General features: G+C 49.5%; 3 protein-coding genes and 2 pseudogenes across 4 annotated transcripts; 3 read left to right on the forward strand and 2 right to left on the reverse strand.

Annotated features, from left to right (window-relative positions):
- Nucleotides 1-3,400: 3,400 nt before the first annotated feature.
- On the reverse strand, nucleotides 3,401-6,229 carry LOC117850853 (uncharacterized). Of its 2 annotated transcripts, XM_034732733.2 has the most exons (8): nucleotides 5,364-6,229; nucleotides 5,099-5,187; nucleotides 4,826-4,964; nucleotides 4,615-4,689; nucleotides 4,382-4,503; nucleotides 4,214-4,289; nucleotides 4,024-4,083; nucleotides 3,401-3,923 (listed from the first exon to the last, which is right to left on the reverse strand). In XM_034732733.2, the coding sequence occupies exons 1-8, from the start codon at nucleotides 5,430-5,432 to the stop codon at nucleotides 3,771-3,773; spliced, it is 783 nt and encodes a 260-aa protein (XP_034588624.1). In that variant the 5' UTR covers nucleotides 5,433-6,229; the 3' UTR covers nucleotides 3,401-3,770. The 2 variants fall into 2 exon arrangements, with proteins under 2 accessions (XP_034588624.1, XP_072148399.1); XM_072292298.1 differs by having other exon boundaries at nucleotides 5,099-6,229.
- Nucleotides 6,230-7,233: 1,004 nt separating this feature from the next.
- Nucleotides 7,234-8,967, reverse strand: LOC140222163 (uncharacterized; annotated as a pseudogene).
- A 53-nt stretch (nucleotides 8,968-9,020) lies between these two features.
- Nucleotides 9,021-11,875, forward strand: LOC117849073 (uncharacterized). The gene is made up of 3 exons (XM_072292366.1): nucleotides 9,021-9,028; nucleotides 9,143-10,300; nucleotides 11,345-11,875. The coding sequence occupies exons 1-2, from the start codon at nucleotides 9,021-9,023 to the stop codon at nucleotides 10,293-10,295; spliced, it is 1,161 nt and encodes a 386-aa protein (XP_072148467.1). The 3' UTR covers nucleotides 10,296-10,300; nucleotides 11,345-11,875.
- Nucleotides 11,084-12,069, forward strand: LOC140222164 (3'-5' exonuclease-like; annotated as a pseudogene).
- A 5,626-nt stretch (nucleotides 12,070-17,695) lies between these two features.
- On the forward strand, nucleotides 17,696-20,581 carry LOC117849074 (cation/H(+) antiporter 15). The gene is made up of 2 exons (XM_072292367.1): nucleotides 17,696-17,974; nucleotides 18,081-20,581. Exons 1-2 carry the CDS (start codon nucleotides 17,696-17,698, stop codon nucleotides 20,373-20,375), a joined length of 2,574 nt encoding a protein of 857 aa, XP_072148468.1. The 3' UTR covers nucleotides 20,376-20,581.
- The last annotated feature ends 94 nt before the right edge of the window (nucleotides 20,582-20,675 follow it).

Genomic DNA, 20,675 nt, shown 5'->3' on the forward strand with positions numbered 1-20,675 from the left:
GGTTTTGCTTTTGCATAGTTGGAGAGAGAAGGGGGGAGCAAAGAGTGCCATGAGCCCATGACTATATGTATGGAGTATTGGAGTATGGACCATAGAATGTCCTGGTACATTACTAGGTCAAACTATCAAACCTGGAAGCTAGTGGCAGTTTCAGAACAAGTTTACACGGCAGGAATCTGCGAAACATCGGCCTGGTGATTCTTGGAGCTGCATTCAGATTGGTCTGTAGGCTTGGCCGGCACTTTCATGAGTTCATCTGCTTGGTTAATCAGTGTTTATCTGGGGGTTAGTAGTTATAAGTTTCGGTTATTTGTTAGCTCCTAATCTCACTGCAGATTTAAACAGCTAGCTCCCCTGGGTATGTGGAGTCTGGAATGTCCAGAAAATTAAATTCAAAGAGAAATTCATTTTCTTTTCTTAATTCCTTTTAATTAAAGATCTGCATGCATATGTAAAGAACGCTGTATAGTTGCCACAGTGTATTAGAAATACTGAAAATGACACTTGAAACTAGGAAACTAAGTCATCACAATCATGTATTGTTGTGATATGCAATTTTTTAATGGATAATGGTAGGTTTCCTCTTTCTTTGTTAATTCCTAGAGAGATGAAACTACATTTCACGCTTGTGATGTACATCTCAATGTTGAGCACACAGAAAAAATCGAAACCGAGCCAGTAGAACCCCTTGGTTCCCACAAGGAGACAGCCATTAAAAATAAATCAAAATGATTTGGGTGCTGCTTCTAGAGTGTGATAATGTCGTCTTCCAAGGTCTTGCAACAACAACAAAAAAAAAACCCTAGTACTGCACATAGTTTTGCATGCATTTTAAGTGCCAGTCCTCGTGGTTAATGACAAACCAGAAATATAAGTGACATGATCATACCAAAGTAAGTTGTTAGCTCCTACTATATTATCTTATGGTGTGATGTCGTTCCATAGCTGTTATGATTCCGGGCTCTTCTAGAAACACCTGGACTAGATATTCCGTACCGAGTTTCCGCGTAAGCGTCTTGAAGAACAAATTAAATAAATGTATTTGCTGTACCTGAGAAGGATGAAAACTAAATAACCACGTCAGAACCCATGTAGCTGTACTAGCTGGCCTAATTAGTTTTAGTTGTAAATGCCCTTGTCTTAAACTAACATACACTGTCCACATTATTCGTCGTATACGATGCATGCATACTACAATCTTTTTTTTTCTCCAAATGCATGGTTTCTTCGGATAGTAGAAAAAACAAAAGTGTTCCGGCCGGGGGGAGATTCTTAAATTTATTATATACATTTTGCTAAGGAGAAGCTTTTCCCCAAAGATGACCTAATTACTTGCTTTGTTTTTAAATACATGACATTTAGGACAACCCAGAGATGAGCTAATTACTTCATAACGAATTAAAGCGCGGTGTGCCTCAACCAAAAAAAAAAAGGATCGACGATGTGCACATGTAGCAAATGAACGGCGTATATTCCCTGGTATTCCTAGGTATATATAGCTTCAAGATGGCCGGTTTACTCGGCCGCGATTGACGTGAAACCGTGGTTACGTCTTTGCTCATCCGTGCCTCCAAATGTCAAACAACTCACCTTTTTCTTTAATTTGTTTGCTTTGTTAACTTCTAAGAAGAAAAACAAGCTACATGTTTGATATACTTTATTTTGACCCGGTAAGAGAAGAGAAGGACCTGCAGTGACAAGGCATCCCATAAAATTACTCGAGGTGGTGGATCAGATTGACACGGCACGGGCTCGATCATTCGATGCACAGTCACCCATGACAAAACCGATCTACCTAGCTGAGATGGCGACCGCTTGCCTTTGTCTGCACATACATGGCCATACGCTAAGGAGATATCATCAGTACTTACATGATGTGGACAACCCTGGCAATCAATCTATTTTTTTGAGCAAATAAAAGTTAGATCAACTTAGGAGCAGCTAAGCAATTTTTCATTAAGAAGAAGAAATAGGTACCTAAATTTGAGCCTTTTTCATTAAGAAGAAGAAATAGACATCTAAATTTGAGCTAGAGATGACTCAAACCTGGATGATTATAGTACACTATCACACCCTCCTCCTAACTAGTTGAGCTAAGCTCACTTCTTAGCAATCAATCTAGCAGATGGTGATCGAGTAGCAACAAATCCAAGCTAGCTAGCTAGCTTGACCGCCTCCACACGAGATCGAGCTGGGTCCTGTTGTCGCCAAACTGGCCGTGCCTGTCCACCAAATTGATGCTATATATGCAGGAGATATCAGTAGGATATTGCAGAGACAAGCCTAGGAAACAGCCGGTGAGTAGAACCAAATTGGTGCTTTAACACCGTATCACACGCTGGTACTAAACAAAGCGATTGGCCTGATCCGGTTAACGCTGTGCGTGGGGCGAAGGGCACCACGTCCACGTGGAGACCGCGTACAGCGGCGTGCCCTTCCACCCCAGCCGCACCGTGCCGTACATAAATGGCTTCTCTAGCGTTGTTCTTCCTCGTCAATTTAACTTGCCATCGATCGAGGTGTGGGAATATGCATGGACTCAAACGATGCGCGGTCGGTTTGTCCGATGCATGATCGCCCGTAATCCCTCCGTTCCAAATTATAAGTCATTTTAACTTTCTCAAAGCATCTTAAATTTGACCAAATTTATATAATAAAATACTCCCTCCGTTTCAAATTATAAGTTATTCCAACTTTCTTGGAGAGTCAATCATGTTTGACCAAAATTATCGAGAGAATCACATAGATTTATGGCACCGAATAGATATACTATGAAATTATATTTAATGGAGAAACTAATGATACTTATTTGGTATCATGAATGTTAATATTTTATTGTATAAATTTGGTCAAACTTGAGATGCTTTAACTCTCCAAGAAAGTTGGAATGACTTGTAATTTGGAACGGTAATATTCATGATATCAAATAAGTACTCCCTCCATCCCAAATTATAAGTCATTCCAAGAATCTTGGAGAGTCAAAGCATCTCAAGTTTGACCAAAATTATAGAGAAAATTATAAAGATTTATGACATCAAATAGGTATACTATGGAATAATTGATGAAGAATCTAATGATGCTTAGATGACATCATAAATGTTATTATATTATCATATAAATTTGGTCAAACTTAAGATACTTTGACTCTCCAAGATTCTTGGAATGACTTATTTTGGGATGGATGAGTACCGTTAGTTTCTTCATTAAATATATTTTCATAGTATATCTATTCGATATCATAAATTTTTGTGATCTATAATTTTAATCAAATATAAAACAGAAAAGTTGAAATGATGGAACGGAGGGAGTATATTAGATTGCTATATGTCAAGTAGTACTAAGGGCTGTAGGTTGTAGCACGAGGAGCAGGATCGATCTCTGCAACTGCGTGGCAATTGGAGCTCTGATCGCGACGGAAAGCGTTCACGCCAGTGTGGAGCTTGCTGCTCGCGCATGTAGTTCCTCGCACCGCGCGGAGTGTGTAGTTCGAACTTCGAATGGCCGAGCGAGGCCACGGCCCACGGGGGCCCAACAAAAAGGTCGCGGAAACCCAGCACGGCCCGCTTAATAATGCACGAGCTAGGGCGAACTCTGCCTGTGCTTGCGTTCTTAGTTTTAGTTCTTACCGAATATTTCTGAAATTTCAGCAAGTAACCACGTGCTCCTGACGGGAAGGAGGCAGTAATAAAAAAATTAGCGCTAAAAGTATTAGCAACCTGTCTCTGTTGCGTTGTCAAAAAAAAAAAGTCTGTCTCTGTTGCTGCTACAGCCTAATCCGTTTTCGCACTCGCGCTCTGCTTCGCTTTGCAGAGCGTTTTCACGATCCCCTTGCATATCTTCCAGAACCAGAGGAGGTTCATCAGCGAGAGCACCGGCGGCACCGTCAGTATGCTGTAGAAACCCAGCGGGAAGACCGACCTCACCTGGGAGCATAAACAAAAGCACCACAACATTGACTTGTTTCTTTTTCAAAAGACTGAAGAAGAACATGTGTTTAGATTGACAACTTGGAGGATGGTTTACCTGATCGAAGTGAAGGTACATGTGGGCGAAGAAGTACACGAACAATATGATCCGAGCAACCTGCATCATCAGACATGGGAGGAGCAGTCACACGGATGAACGGGCATGAATGCTCTTGCTGCTTTATGCACAAAAGTTTTGCCAAAAAAAAGAGAGAGGGTTCAGAAGTGATGCAGCTAGCAGGCCATACCAGCCATCCAACAAACAGAGCGAGTCCATTATACAGGTAGAGTTTAGAACCCTTCCGACCAGCAAGATCCAGATACCTGCAGGATCGAATTGTTAAACCATGATGGTTGAAGTAGCATTTGTACTTGTACCAAGTGATCAACAAACAATGCCTGAAACTGACGATTACCATCTGAGGTTTACAAAGGGAGTGGTCGCTTCAGTGAAGAGGACCATGAGGATGTAGAAGTGTCCCTTGCCACTGAGCAGGGCAAGAGAGATTGCGTACATGGAAAGCCCATGATGCAATAGCTGAAAAATTGAGCCACCAGAACGAATTCATAGCAGGAAGAGTAAAAAATCAGATAAATAATTAAATAAATATATGCCTTAGTTACTCTATATGGTGATAAATTTGCTTACATATTCCTTTCCACCTAGGCGAGGGAAATACCACAGGATCATCGCCAAGTCTGTCATGAAGTAGCCAAGAGATCCCTACGGAATTACGAAAAGAAAACAAAAAAAAAACACAGTGAATTTAACATGGAACGCACATTTCTCATGAACTGGTCCGGGACATCTCGGAACATGTATTTACAGTGCGTAGTGCGCAATTCAGGCACCAACTTACCCCGAACATAGCATCAGATAGCCATGACTTTCTGCCAATCATGATGGCGCTATGAGCGTCCTCACTGAAGAGGTCAGATATGACCAGCAGATAAAATGACACCGCTGCAGCAGCCAATGCGTGGAACGTAGAGAATCCCCTGAAATACGGTGATAGATGGACGTATACTTAGCATGCAAGGAGTAGAAACATATTTTTAAGATAAAAGTAGAACAGACTATATAGTGGTTGATAATGCATGGTAAGACTAGCTCTGACTCTGAGTATTCTGACCTATTGTTCCACTCGACTTTGTGCATTTCGTTTAACCCGTTGTAGCCCTTGAAGCACCGGGAGCTAACCTGGCGAGTCAAGTCGTACACCTGGAGCAAAATACAAGGGCAACTGTTAAATTTTAGTCTAGAAAAAGAATTGAAGCAAACTGGGACAAAATTTGTAGTACTTCTCAGGAACAGAAACTTGTCATCAAGCCAAACTGCTCGCTTGACGGCCAGCCTGACACTGAAATTAGCAGATGGCAATAATGGAGATGACTTACGGCGGCGCACATGGCGACCCCGGCGAGAACCGAGGCCGGCCATAGGATCCGCTCGTCGGGCACGTCCATGATGCCTCCTCGCTCGCTCTTCTCACCCCGGACAAGGCACGCAAGCAGAACTCGATCGGCGGGTCGTCGATCGGAGAAGCTCAGGCAGCAGCTCTTCCTATCAGATTACAAAAATCTGCCGCCGAGGAAACCTAGTCTGTTCGATCCTGGAAGGGGGCTGCGCCTCCAATCTCGACGCTTAAAACGATGCTGTAGATCGTGGCGGTGCTGGAAATTTAGTTTGCTTCGGCCGGATCTGAAGCGGCGGCGTGGCTGTCTCCTGCTCTCTTACGCTCCAGCTGCTGTTCCTGCCCCTGCGTGCTCGGTCTTTACGCGTGCCCGCGTCCCGGGTGCGGTCTTATAACGAGGCGGTGGGCCGTGGGCGCAGAACGTTGCAGGGCAGCGCGCGGCCAGAACTGAAGACGACTCCACCACGTCCACGGATGGATCGGGTCCGAGTGCAACAACGCCTGGAGGCTGCTGGAGACCGTACCGTCGCCGCACAGGACTGGACCGGCGGAGTAACCAAGTCTCTCTGTTTTTTTTTTTTTACCAGCCGCGCCGTGTACGCGTGCGGAAGGAATGCGATGAAGCGGAGCAGAGACGACTTGACCAGCCCGTGCCACTTTCCCCGTAACGGAACGGAATAATATCAAGTAGAATTAGCGTGCAGCACGTATACATGCGGAGTCGAGTCAGTCGCGCTAGAGTCAGAAAATGTATACGTGCTCCGAGTAAGCTAGGGTGCGAAATGAATCCCACGATAGGCGGAGACCGACGGACGAGCACGCCAAAGAGCAACTTTTCCCAAAAGTAGCGGTTTCAATTTCAGCCGTGTTGAAACCCCAAATGGCGCGTTCCATCCACAAATATAAGGACACCTAGCCTATGAAATTTCTCCATAAATATAAATATTTTTTAGGCCTTACGTGATGCAGTAATAACTTATTAAATTATTTTCTAGCATAAGTTAGCTAGAGAATTATGAAGAATGGGAAGTTTGGAAAATTTTAGAAGAGCCTCATAATTCTCTAATGTAAATCATGATGGGAAATGATTAGATAATTTACTACATTCCATGTGAGGAACATTTATCGTTTTCCATAATTTTGGAAACTATTTTTATTCCATAAAAATTCAAATAAATTTCAAAAGTAGCATAATTTGGTGAATTTTGATTTAAAAACTGCAAAGGTACATGTACATTTTTAAGCAAAATGGGTTCATCTTCATTTGTTCTGTGATCAAGGAAAAAATTTCATAAATTTTGAAGGTGATTTTGTGGCCGTTTCGCCCGAAGTCTGTTTTTAGTGTTAAATAAAGAATTTATTAGTGTAGAACATTACCTTCTTTATCCAAGTCAAACCACAAGCGTTCTCCAAAAACAACGAGTGCATTCTTAATTTTCTTGGACAATTCTTTGTTTTTCTCCGACAACCTTGAACCCTTAAATGGAACTCCCAATGACCATCGGAGGCCATTACCAACGATGTGCTAGGGTCTAGACTTGCTATTACAATGAAAGTGTGAATGGTCTCCGTTGGAGGGAGTTAGACGGAGGAGGAAAAATCAGAGTCACAAACTGAGAATTTGGTCTAATCAACCACTACAAATTACATATATAGGATTTCTATATTCCTCCCATAGGCAAATGTTCCTCATATAGTGGCAAAGTCATATAATATAATACTGAACGGAGGGTGTACAACGTTGTTGTGGTGGCAGCTGTTCGTCAGCCGCTAGCTATATTTTATTGGAAATCGTGTAAAGATTATTTGGATTTGATAGCCCCGGTGCTCAATACTAGGCTCGTGTCACTCTTCTATGAATATTTCTGCCGATGACCATTGCCCTTCCATGAGTCCGTCTCTACACCAAACCTTGTCTCTTTTTTGTTCCGGGAATCTCCATTTCGTCTCTGGAAGTATACATCGACGGTTGAAGGCAGCACATTTCTCGCACGGGGCTTGTTTGAGCAAGCGAATCCGCTTCAAGCTCGCCGAATGTTGGATGACGAGCCTCACATACCGCATCACCTTCTTCTCCACCACAAAGCCTTGTACCTGAAGCAGACTCAGGTTTTTGTGCTTGAAGTCAGATGTTTGCCACGGTACGTTGGTCCTCTCGGCGGTGTCCTTGCGTTCGTTGATATCGCAGATATGCCGACATATCTCCATGCACCAAATTGACAAAAAGAACAACAGTAGTAGCGACAAATCAAGATTACAGTGAGCGGACAAATGCAAACTAGCTAGTAGAGTAATTTTGAAATTAAAGAGTGGATCTTTATTACAAGATGGGAATCGAAAAACGAAATAGATGCATCTGCTTACCAGAATATAAAGGTTTTTAAGTAAAGGTGCGGCTTCAACGACAAAGAGAGTCCAATCCAGATCACAAATCACGAAAAATGTTGTACAGATGGACAAAAATATCGAAGCGAATTGTTTCGGACCCTCCGGTTGGACCCAAATCTGTGTACAAGAAATGGACAAATAGAAAAAAGAACAGTGAGAACACGTGCGTTTCAAATAAATGGATGACAATTATAAACTAGAAAATACATGAAAAAATGGCAAAATCATAGAGACCACGAAGTAACCTACCATTTGATCACGGAAATTCAGATATAGGATTGAGAGGCTCTTGCACTCGACAACCACTCGCTCAGTAGGATTGGCTCTTGGCCATCAAGGCACGGAGAGGCAAAATCTATGCGGTGCAGGCGAGGAATGCGGCCGAAGCTCACTGGGGGGTTGCCGCCCAACCAGGTGTCGCAACACACTTGCTCCAGCTTCGGGACATGGATCAGATCTTATTCTTCCATAGCTGCACGAGTCGAGCCTCAAGTACACGAGCTCCGAGTGCGGAGTGTCTATCTCCATGACAGAGTTGAGGCCGAAGTCACAAGACCTCAGGGAAAGGGACCGGAGCTTCTTGCAAGTTGTGAGGAGGGCAGGAACGTCGTCACCGAAGCTAAGGTCCTCCAGGGTGAGGTGGGTGAGACACCCGAACGCTGTGGGACAGGCATCGAAGAACGACGCGAAGCGCTGCCCGAACAAGAGCCTAAGCTCGTCGCTCGGATCAGCGCTCGCAGCACCGGTATCACGAGCTCCAGCCGCTGCGTTGCGCCGCCGCTACGGACAACGTCTCCGACGAGGTCGCCGATGATGCGCAGGTACGGGTCCGTCAGGTAGAACCCAAGCTTGATGCTCCTGATGGAGCGCCGCGGCGTGCTGGGGAGCAAGAGCCACCTTGCTGCAGCTGTGTACGCAGCCACTATCTGATCGGCCTCGCAGGTGGAGTGACGGCGCCCTGGCAAGTCCCAGGCATTGATCGTGATGTCTGGAAGCAGGCGAGGGAGGTGCCGCCATCGCCTCGAGAGAGCGGCGACTCCTACAAGGGTGCGCAGGTCGAGCAACTGCAGGATGCTGAGCAGAACATCATCACAGAGTTCACTGAGTCTGTCCTCACCTTCTTTGCTCTGCTGAATAATCATGAAACATGATCAAATTTGTGAACTTGGCACTGCTACGTGCGAAGAAGCCGTCTCCATCTCCGGATGAGCAACCGGATTATTGGATACCACAAAAGAAGATCACAACGCGGATGCAGGGGTGCTAGTTGCACGGATCTGTCGATTATCGGTCAGTATATATGGCGAACTAGCTAGCTGGGCCGATCACGATCAGAACTCGAATTCACATTGCCGTACCTTAAACCAGATGAAGATCCAGGAGACACACTAAACAATTCGGTTTCGTTTTCTGTTCATTACCGAAGTACTCTACCGATCTGCATCTAGAGCTACACCGAGATCTTGCATTCAGTGGAACGATTGAGTTCAAACCTCCAGCCCGGCAAGGGGTCCAGAGGATTGGCCCGACCGGCGGCTTGCCGGAGAATCCTGGGTTATTCCCGGGCATCACGTCGCCTGCGATTCTCGGCCGTCGGATCCAACTTCTACGGTGGAGACGAGGGCGCGGGCGCGGGCAGCGTCTCGATGCTTCGCCCGGCTCCAACGCCGCCGCCGGAAGAGAGGTTAGCAACGCCGCCGCTGGCGAGGGGGAGGGCAGTGGGTGGAACGGAGCAAGAACGCCGGCGAGGCTGGGGCGGTGGGCGGAGCAGCGCGCAGCCGGCCGAGCCGGGGCGGAGAGCCCCGCCGCCGCTCGTCTTCGTGGTGGTCTCGGCGACCTCCCCGGTCCACCCGAGAAATCCCCCACCGGAGCTTGGGATTCGTCGCTGATTCGTGCTCAGGCGAGCCGCGGGGCCGAAGCTTGGGGATTCGTGGCCGATTCGAGCTCGGGCGGCCGCGCGGCATGGTTGGAGGCGAGTCGGAGCTGGACCGCCGTCGCCGGCCTCCGCGTCAGCGTCCTCCACCCACCGTGGCTGCATGCACCCGCAGCATCTGCTTGTTGCCTCTGTCACCGCGTCACCGGCCCTGCCGCCCCGAGGACATGGCCATCCTCGTCGCGTCGAGCTGAGCTCCATGGGCCCGCGGCGAAGAGCTGGTTGCCGGCGCGAGGAGCAGGGGCGCGGCCGCCGGATTTTCGCACAGGCGCGGCCGGCGCAGGGAGGAGGAAGGGCGAGCAGGCTCCTGTGTGGGGGGCTGGAGCTGGGCCGCCGCCGCGAGCGAGCAACGGGGGACGGAGCTTGACATCCAGCGTGGGGAGGAGTCGGCCGCCGCGGCGTGCCGATCGGACCTCGGCCTCCAGGCTCCAGCACGCTGTGCGGCGCGTCTGCTGCCTCAAGCTCGCCCGTCAGCCGTCACCGCCTAGAGCTCGCCCGTTCGCTAGTCGCTACTGCCACCTCGACGTGCTCGGCCGCGTGAGGGTCGCCGCGCCGCCCCGCAGCCCCGAAGCCTTTCTGGGCCCATGCTGCTGACCAATGTATGTTTTCTTTTCATTGAAATTTGCATGTCTTTTGCCTCATACATTGATCTGGTTTAAATCTGCTGCCTCACACATTGATCCGGTTGAATTTGTATTTATGCCTGTCTTCGATTCAGTTCACCATTAGACATTAGTGAACAACTATTGAAAGAAATCTTATCAATTAAATTCATCTAGAACTGTACTGTCTTTATCAACTATGTTTATATGTTGTCTGAGCCACCAAATTAGCTGTAATGAATCTTTTGTTGTATGCAAAAAAAAATAATGCATACATGAATGTCAATTTGCAAATTGCAATTCGGAATAATATGGCTTGATTTCACCAGTGACATAATGTCAATTTGCTTCAATTTAGACGACATGTAAAAGGAGTTTAAGGAAAAGGCCATGAAACATTCTCCTTGGAATAAAAAATCATAAATTCTTCAACAAGGAAACAGGAAAAATGAAAAAATAAATGATTATCACCTCTTCATAACTAAGGCCAGCGAGCAGCTATAGTGGATTAAGGCAAATAAAATACTGATTGCCTACACCTATTAGGTTTTGGGGACCTTTAGATCCAGCATGTGTTTTCCCCCCTCCTTTTGTAGATCAGAGGTCATATGGAATTTCAGTATTTAGACAAGTGGAGGCAAAATCTTGTTAAAAAGTACAAGCCGAATTTTAGGTTGCTCAAGGCTGGAAGGTATATGCTTTGGAGATTGGAGGCCATGGGCATGTTGAGATGCAGGCTATGGAACTTGGCACAAATTATTAGTACATGATCAAGTTGCAATGGTTGAGAGGTATATGTTCTCGAGATTAGAGACCATGGGCCCATTGAGATAGAGGCATTGCAGTTTTGCACAAACTGTGAGTTAAATCTTTTTTCTCTCTAAAACAGTTTTAGATTGCAAGGAGATATAGTTGCAGTTACAGACTGGCATGGTTAACTGTTTATAAGATCACTACCAGATACTTTATTGTAGCTTATGCATATCATGCTTCTTCTACGATTGAAATAAGCATCATATTTCCTTTTCCTTCTGACTACAGGGAATGTGAAGGCAAGGCACCAGCTAATTTCATTCAGCAGTAAGATTGTTTACTGCAGGGTACCTTCAGAGGTGGAGAATGCTGCAATCGACATCTTAGGCAAAATTGAGAGCATCAAGGCCCCCGATCCAGTTTCTCTTGGTTTTGATCCTGAATGGAGGGCCCTTTCCAAGAAGAGATTTGTTGTTCTATCTATCCTGATTTGGAGTAGCATCTTCGACGTGTTTACCTGGAGCAACACTGCTTGGGCTTTCGTCTCTTTTTTTATGAATGTTTCATGACCCCATACTTGAAAGTAGTGTTATCTGATGAAACATAATGGTCATTATGGTCTTTGCAGGAGAACCACCATGTAAAGTTGTTGTAATGCAGATCTGCATAGAAAAGACTCTGTGCTACGTCCTGTATATTGCTCACTCTAGAGAACCACCAATACTAAAATGTCTCTCATTCATCCAAGTACTTAGGTTTTTATTTTGCTACCCTCAGATGTTTTCTATGCTTTCCCAATACTATGCTATTCTTTAATCAGTCAACCCTCTCAGATTGGGATATCCATTGACAACGATCGATGCAAGAAAAATGTTCAATGATTATGATGTCTGTTCAACCATTGATGGATTTGTCAATCCTGGCAAATGTCAAATTAGATGTGCCTCCTAATTCCTAAAAGATGGAGTCTTGCTTCTTTAACTAAAATGAACGCATGTAAACAAGTATTTTGATAGTGTCAAGTTTTTTCACTCACTTGCCTTGCTCCGTTTGTCATGTGTGAGAGAAAATTCTATTTCTTTTCAGTTATTTAAGTTCGGTCAGTTGTTAATCACTTAATTGCTAAATTTAGTTATTAAATACTAACCTTTCGACAATAATTGGGAAACTGAAAATTATTTTGATTATTGACACATGCATATATGTATATATAATTGTTATCCCGTTAGAACATTATTAACATTTCTGACAATAAATAGGAATTTCGCTCAGTTAGAACATTATGAATTGTGATCAGTTCCTACAACCTGCATTCCCTACAAATTAGAATTTCAAGTGATATAGCAGTGGATCTGTTCAGCAATATCTACTACATATACTTTTATTAATACAGCAATTACAAAAGGTGTATGTCACTTGAAAAGTACTAATACTCCAATTGGAATATTCAGACCAGCGTCTTTAATTGTGGTAACCTTGTCCAGGATTTTTTACATAGGCTGGCCTGCTCACTGCTCAATATTTTTCAGATAGAAACCATAAAACTTTTAGTTGATATGATATAATTAAAGTTCGTCCAAAGTAGATACAGACCATAGAACTTTCAGTAGGACTACTACTTCTATCAATGTTGTCTTATGTATCTGTTCTAACAGCCTAGCTTATACATCCATTTATATGATTATTATCGTCCAAATCAAGGATCCATGACCTGAAAATGGTAAACCCTTTGCAACCAGCAGAGAACCAGCACTGCTGGCAAAATCAAGGATGGTGCGGCAATGCCGCACCCCGCGTTTTCTAGTAAAATCTAAACGCCGGGATCAGATCAAACATCATTTCAGTTGCTGGAAGCAGCAGATTAAGCTTTGCATGATGCAGAACAGAACCACATACTCCTCTCCAGTGATAGTTCGTTTTCGCGGTTTACCGTTCGGTTTACAACAAGGCCTGCAGTAAGCCCTCAACTCACACCGATTCCGCCCCTTGGGCCCAAACACACTCGCACACCAGCACGCAGTTCTTCCGATCCCCATCTCCAATGTTCGCGGCATTGTCGGAGCTTGCTGAAGGTGTCACAGCCGGGACAGCTAGCTATCAGAATTCAGAACGACCTTCGCATCAGAGAAACCAGCATCTCAGCACCATACTTCTTGCCATTGGGTCTCCTCCGTCCTCGTACTCCTGAGTCGATCGGTAAACTCTCCGTGGCATCATCTTGAACCATCTTGACAGTAGTGTCTCGCACCAATGGCACCGGGGGCATCCCCGCTGGACACTGTAGAGTCACAAAGCCGAATTCCGAATTAATTCGCAGTTGCATGAATGAACAATTAATGAACTGAATTTTAGCAGCGTGCGGCGTACCAGTTTGATTAGCATGCATCGCCTCCCCGCGTGCATGGGTTTCCTCAGAGACGGAGATGGGGATCTTCCAGGCCAATAACTTCCGCGACGGCGACGCGCCCTCCATCTGAAACCTCCTCATGATCTTCCGCGCTGGCAAGTCTACCTGGAATACCCACATCCCCTGGACGAAGTACCAGACACGGACATTGTAAGGGTCGACGAAAGCCACTCTGAGTTCTTCCTTCTTCCTCAGAATCTGCCTTCCGCCTTTCCCCTTCCAGATCTCTGTCAATCCGACCTCGTACTCTGACTTCCATTGCGCATCAGGTAATAGTGTCCAGAAGCGAACCGCTGGGTTGTGCGCGATGCTGCTGATCTCTGCGTAGCGGAGCTTGCCTTCGCTTGCACACACGCAGCGACGCCCGTGGTCCAGGGGGTCGTCCTCGTCGCGGTCGAACGGGTGCGGCACGAAGCGGAGGCGCGGCCGCGCGGCTGGTCGTCGAAGGGGTCGCAGGCGAGCATGCCGTAGGCGGTGTCGACCTACCAGAGGAAGCCGTCGTGGGCGAGGACGCCGAGCGCGCCCCATGGATGGTCACCCTGGGAGCCGAGGAGCGGCTTGACGGCCCACTGCTCGGTGAAGGTGGAGTAGCAAAGGAGGGCGCCGTGGCCCGTGGCCGACGCGGGGAGGAACTGGGCGGCCATGTAGTGGCCTGCCAGGCGTCGATCGGGGACGAGTCCCATGCTGCTCCCCGGGACGATGTCGAGGCCGAGGTCGTCGGGGACGGCGGGAGGCGGGTGGCGGCGCGGGTCTCCGCGTCGAAGAGAAAGCACGGCTCGCCCGCGGTGGCCTGGAGGAGGAGGCGCCCGGAACGGTGCGCGACGACGGCAATGACGTTCGGCTCGCAGTCGGGGGCGAAGCTCTTCAGAAGCACTAGGTACGAGGGGCGCGGCCGCTGGTGGAAGACGACGCCGAAGTCCGCGCCTGGCGGAATCTCCTGCTGCGCCTGCTTTTTGCGGAGGAAGACGGGGACGGAGGCGAGCACCACCCGCCGCCGCGCCTCCGTCTCGGCCCTCGCTTCTTCAGGATCAGCCTGGGGCGGGGACGCCTCGGTCCCTTCCGACGACATGCTGCGGCCACCGGAGTGCGCGCCGCGGTGGCGCAGAGACAGGGAGAGGCGGTGCTGGGTGGGGATTGGTAGGGTGGCGACTGGCGAGGGGTTTGGTTTCCTCCCCGGGGGCGTCGGCTTGAGGAGGACTGGGGAAGGCGATCTATATATAATCGAAGAGGGGACGGCGGCCGCGTGATCGTGTCTTCCTCAGCAAGGCGGTGGGGAGGTTGCGGCGTGAGGCCGTGAGGGTACCGACGGCGACGGCAGCGCGGCGGTTTGCTCTGCTCGGCGGTTTGCACACAGCGGAGACGGTGCCGTTTCGCCTCGCGGCTGCTGCTCTGCTCGGAAGCCAGCTGTGCCGTGGTGGGTCCACATGGGTCCAATGGAATGGGCTGGGAGAGCACCGTGGTGTCCACGCAATCCATCCAGCCAGACCCGCGGAGGTGGGCTGCATAAGCCCATGTGGGTGTGTGGGTGGGTGGATAGACACGAGTGGGCCGCTATAGAATCGCCGATCAAACCATGGCCCATTACCCTTTGCATAGGCATGATATGCATACCTTCTGTGCTCCGGCCGTCATCAGGCCAGTTTGCCAGTTTGCCCTCCGTTCCAAAAAAAAAAAGAATGTTGTTTTAGTATTCACAATTTGTCCCCCACAAAAAAATAATATTTTAAGATTTAAATCTTAAAATTTGGTGTGTTGATCTCGTGCATGCATGATTAAATGATTAAATGGAATTTTTTTTCCATTTTCTATATTCAAACTACACTAACTTACATGCGTCTTTTTAATTCACCCCTAATCTGTCTGGAAAATTCAAAAAAGTCATTCTATTTAGGACGGAGGAATAACTGTATCATATGCTGACGAAATTACCATATTAGTTGTAACCCACGCGTCCTGCCTTGCTCCTCTGCTGTTCTGCATCACTGTTCTTTGCCCCTGCCGTGCCATTATTCATCTTGTGGTTCCGAAGTAACAGCACCATCAGCTCATCTACACTTCATCTTCTGCTGGGTCCAACACTCCAAACTCCCGGCATGTGAAGAATGTCGTTTTGACTCGAGCCAATTGGAAAGCTAGCGAAGGAACCAAAGGTTGACAAAATAGGAGCCGGCGGCGGTGGATTGCGGCATGCCGCTACGGCGAGGCAACGCCACTGCGGATGGCCAGCGGTTGGACGGTGCTAGCGGCAGGCAGGGGAGGCAAGGAAACAGCCGGTAAAGCCGGGTTACCGGCGTGAGAGTGGTGACGCCGTACTGCCGGACTTAGTGGTGGAAGCAGACCGCAGAGATGGAAGAGGTCAGAGGGACGATCAATGTGGGGAAACAAATCTCTTAATCTTAGATGATCTAAACAATTGTAACTTTAAATCAAACACCTGTCTTTCTTTATTTTCCCGACCAACCCGATGCTCTTTTCTTTTTCTTTTTTTTTTGGCGAAGGAAATGACATGAGGTCTGCCTTTGAATCAAGAAGGAAACCAACAACGCGATGCACGTTTTTTTAAAGAACAGGAGGGGAGGAGCCCGCTGGTTATATATTAAAAAATTAAAAAGACGGTGAATACAAGAGTTTCAGGAAAAAAAACAAAGAAAATTAGGAAGATTACAATGTCTGCTCTAGTCATGCAACCATGAGAGGTTTCCAATCTTCTTTCTCTCTATTTTTACTCTATTTTAACCTGAGAAAAAAGCTATCGGAAACGAAAAAGAGCCAACTGAATTGAGGGTGTAATTCCTTGAAAAATCAAATCATTTCTAGCCATCCAAATGCTCCAGCACATGATGATGATGATCTCCATGAAGAAATGTACTTGTAATTGTAGCTCGAAACTATTTAAGATCTCATAAGGCTGGTCTGTCGTGTTTGGAAAGACTCTAATGTGAATCCAGCATTAAACTATTTAAGATCTCATAAGGTTGGTCTGTCATGTTTGGAAAGACTTCAATGTGAATCCAGCATTCTTGTGCAAAGGGATACTTAAGAAGGAGATGAAACAGGGTTTCCTCCGTATCACTTTGACACAATACACATGCATATGAGGGAAGAGACATGTGCTTTCTCCGAAGTACTGTCATTAAGCACAAGCCAAAAGAAGACTTTATATTTGTTTTGGCATCTAGATTTCTATAGCCATTTAAAAACGTTGTGCGTCTGTCTGTGACCAGTGAGATGACGGTAGGCTTTAGAGGATGAAAAGAAGGGGTTACCCCCATATGTATGTCCAAATATCTTGGTCATTATTGAGATTCAGAGCTTCCAAATCTGTAGCTAGATTTATCAGTTGTTCCAATGCTTGAGGTGTTAGAGGCAAATGAAACAATCAGGTAAATATGCAGTGGAAACCATCTGGTAGGTGGAATACTAAAAACTCCCACCATGGACCGTCAGATCGGAGATCTACAGTGCAAGCAACTAGGTACAGTTCCTCAGAACATTTTTCATATAACCACCCGCTTTATACTGTACGCACATACTTCCTCACGTTAATATCTAATTGCAATAAATTTGACCGTGCAGTTGTAACTGACCAATGGTTCAAGTTGCAATCGGTCTATACTTTGAGTTACAAACATTGTAGACCACATACTTCCCTAGTCGAATTAAATTGGGATATTCCTAACTCAGTTGGGAGCAGCTAGTCAACATTATTTGCAACTCCAAGTGTATATCCACATAGCTAGGGGGTAGGAGATGGAGAAGACGAAACGTTGGATCAGCTAGATCAAAAGTCCAAAATTTCAGGTAAATGGTGAGCTTAAAATACTCAAGAGCAAAATGGCTAGACCCAAAGTTTTGTTTAAGAACACCAAATCTACGAGCAAATTATGAGTGCTCACCGCCAGTCACTTGTTGTAAAAGCCAACAAGTGATTTCACATTTCTCAGTTCAGAATTGCCTTCCGCTGTTGTGTGTGCATGAGTGCATCGCACGGGCACTGGCACGTCAAAATTAGGCAACGGGTAGCGCAAACTCCCCGGAGAACCGGCCAAAATTTAGCAATTCAGAGAGCCACTGCCACGCGTGCTGGCGCTCCGGTTCTCACCATTTCCACGCTCCGGCCCCATTCTCTGCTCACTGCATGCTCTCCCTCCCGAACCTTTTCTCGTCTTCCACTGTCCTAGGCTCGCAGCTCGCCACGACGCTCGGGGTTTCACGCTCGCCCATGCGCCGAGATGGCCGCGGTGCTGCCAACGGCGGGGGCGGCCGGCACGCTGTCGCCGAGGAACGCGATGGCGCAGGTGGCGGCGCGCGGCAACATCTCCAGCGCCGCCTCGGTGGTGTGCTACTCGCCGATGATGGTCACGGCCTACGGCATCTGGCAGGGGGTCAACCCGCTCGAGTTCTCGCTCCCGCTCTTCATCCTCCAGACGGCCATCATCGTCGCCACCACCCGCCTCCTCGTGCTCCTCCTCAAGCCCATCCGCCAGCCACGCGTCATCGCTGAGATCCTCGTGCGTAAGCCTGAGCCCATTGTTATTGGTTTGGTTGCCGGTGTGGTGTGCGCCGCCAGAGATCGATCACGGACACCGGTCTGGTTGCTTATGCGATTGTGCGCAGGCCGGCGTGATCCTGGGGCCGTCGGTGATGGGGCAGGTGGACGTCTGGGCGAAAACGGTGTTCCCGCTGAGGAGCCTGCTGACGCTGGAGACGGTGGCGCACCTCGGCCTCCTCTACTTCCTCTTCCTCGTCGGGCTCGAGATGGACGTGAACGTGATCAAGCGGTCGGGGAAGAAGGCGCTCATAATCGCGGTGGCGGGGATGGCGCTGCCGTTCTGCATCGGCACGGCCACGTCCTTCATCTTCCGGCACCAGGTGTCCAAGAACGTGCACCAGGCCTCCTTCCTGCTCTTCCTCGGCGTCGCGCTCTCCGTAACGGCGTTCCCGGTGCTGGCGCGCATCCTCGCCGAGATCAAGCTGCTCAACTCGGACCTCGGCCGCATCGCCATGTCCGCTGCCATCGTCAACGACATGTGCGCGTGGATCCTGCTCGCGCTCGCCATTGCCATCTCCGAGGTGAACAGCTCCGCCTTCTCCTCCCTGTGGGTGCTCCTCGCCGGGGTGCTCTTCGTGCTCGCCTGCTTCTACGTCGTCCGCCCGCTCATGTGGTGGATCGTCCGCCGCGTCCCCGAGGGCGAGGCCGTCAGCGACGTGCACGTCACGCTCATACTCACCGGCGTCATGATCGCCGGCGTCTGCACCGACGCCATCGGCATCCACTCCGTCTTCGGCGCCTTCGTCTACGGGCTCGTCATACCCAGCGGCCAGCTCGGCGTCGTGCTCATCGAGAAGCTCGAGGACTTCGTCACGGGGCTGCTGCTCCCGCTCTTCTTCGCCATCAGTGGCCTCCGCACCAACGTCACCCGGGTGCGCGATCCCGTCACCGTGGGGCTCCTCGTGCTCGTGTTCACCATGGCCAGCTTCGCCAAGATCATGGGTACCATCCTCATCGCCGTCTCCTACACCATGACCTTCCGCGACGGCGTCGCCCTCGGCTTCCTCATGAACACCAGGGGCCTCGTCGAGATGATCGTCCTCAACATCGGCAGGGACAAGGAGGTGCTGGACGACGAGTCGTTCGCGGTGATGGTGCTGGTGTCGGTGGCCATGACGGCGCTGGTGACGCCGGTGGTGACGACGGTGTACCGGCCGGCGCGGCGGCTGGTCGGGTACAAGCGGCGCAACCTGCAGCGCTCCAAGCACGACGCGGAGCTGCGCATGCTGGCGTGCGTGCACACCACCCGCAACGTGCCCTCCATCATCTCGCTGCTGGAGCTCTCCAACCCCACGAAGCGCTCCCCCATCTTCATCTACGCGCTGCACCTCGTGGAGCTCACGGGGCGCGCCTCCAACATGCTCGCCGCCCACCACTCGGCCTCCAACCAGAGCCGCAGCGCCGGGGCCAGCGACCACATCTTCAACGCCTTCGAGAGCTACGAGGAGAGCGTGGGCGGCGTGTCCGTGCAGGCGCTCACGGCGGTGTCGCCGTACCAGACGATGCACGAGGACGTGTCGGTGCTGGCTGAGGACAAGCACGTGTCCCTCATCGTGCTCCCTTTCCACAAGCAGCAGACGGTCGACGGCGGCATGGAGCCCATCAACGCCTCCCTCCGGGGCTTCAACGAGAGCATCCTCTCCTCGGCGCCGTGCTCCGTGGGCATCCTCGTGGACCGCGGCCTCAGCGCCGCCGCGGCGCGCATGTCGACCGTGCACCACGTCGTGCTGCTCTTCTTCGGCGGGCCCGACGACCGCGAGGGGCTCGCCTACGCGTGGCGGATGGTGGAGCACCCGGGGGTGTGCCTCACCATCGTCCGCTTCATCCCGCCGGACTACAAGACCCCCGCGTTGGCGCCGCCGCAGCCCGTGGCGGCGCGGGCGCCCGCGGGCAACGTGCACGCGCGCGCCATCACCATCGTCCCGGACGCCGCCAAGAGCGAGCGGCAGATGGACGAGGAGTACCTGGGCGAGTTCCGGACGCGCAACGTCGGCAACGACGCCGTCCAGTACATGGAGCAGGTGGTGGCCAACAGCGAGGAGACGCTGGCGGCCATCCGGGACCTGGACAGCGCGCACGAGCTCTACATCGTGGGGAGGCACCCGGGGGAGGCCGGGTCGCCGCTCACGTCGGCGCTGGCGGAGTGGATGGACTCGCCGGAGCTCGGGCCCATCGGCGACCTGCTCGTGTCGTCCGAGTTCTCCAAGATGGTGTCGGTGCTGGTGATGCAGCAGTACGTTATCACCGCGCCGCAGCCGGCCGTGCCAGTGACGGACGACCCCGTCCGGCAGTACGTCACCAACGCCAACCAGCGGACGACGGTGGCCCGCGGCGGGTGGGGCGCCGCCGCCGACTTCTGACCTAGGGCCGCGGCAAGCACATGCACGGTGGTCGATTATTCGTCGATAGAGGATTACGTTTTTTAGGCACTTGTTTTCATTTTCTTGGCGACGCGCTTATATAGGGGCCTGGATATTGATGGTTGTGCTGTGTACAATTCTAGCTGATCGCTTCTGTCTGGAATCTAATTAGGAGGGAGGTGACGGGACAATGCAAGTTGCCTAGATTAATTTCGTAAAATTATCACGACCAATGAATATGCTAGTTTACTACATGGCCTAGTAATTAGGGGGGGGGGGGGGGGGGGGGGGGGGGGGCAT

This window comes from Setaria viridis, chromosome 3 (assembly GCF_005286985.2).
Source record: "Setaria viridis chromosome 3, Setaria_viridis_v4.0, whole genome shotgun sequence".
NCBI classification, from domain to species: Eukaryota; Viridiplantae; Streptophyta; class Magnoliopsida; order Poales; family Poaceae; genus Setaria; species Setaria viridis.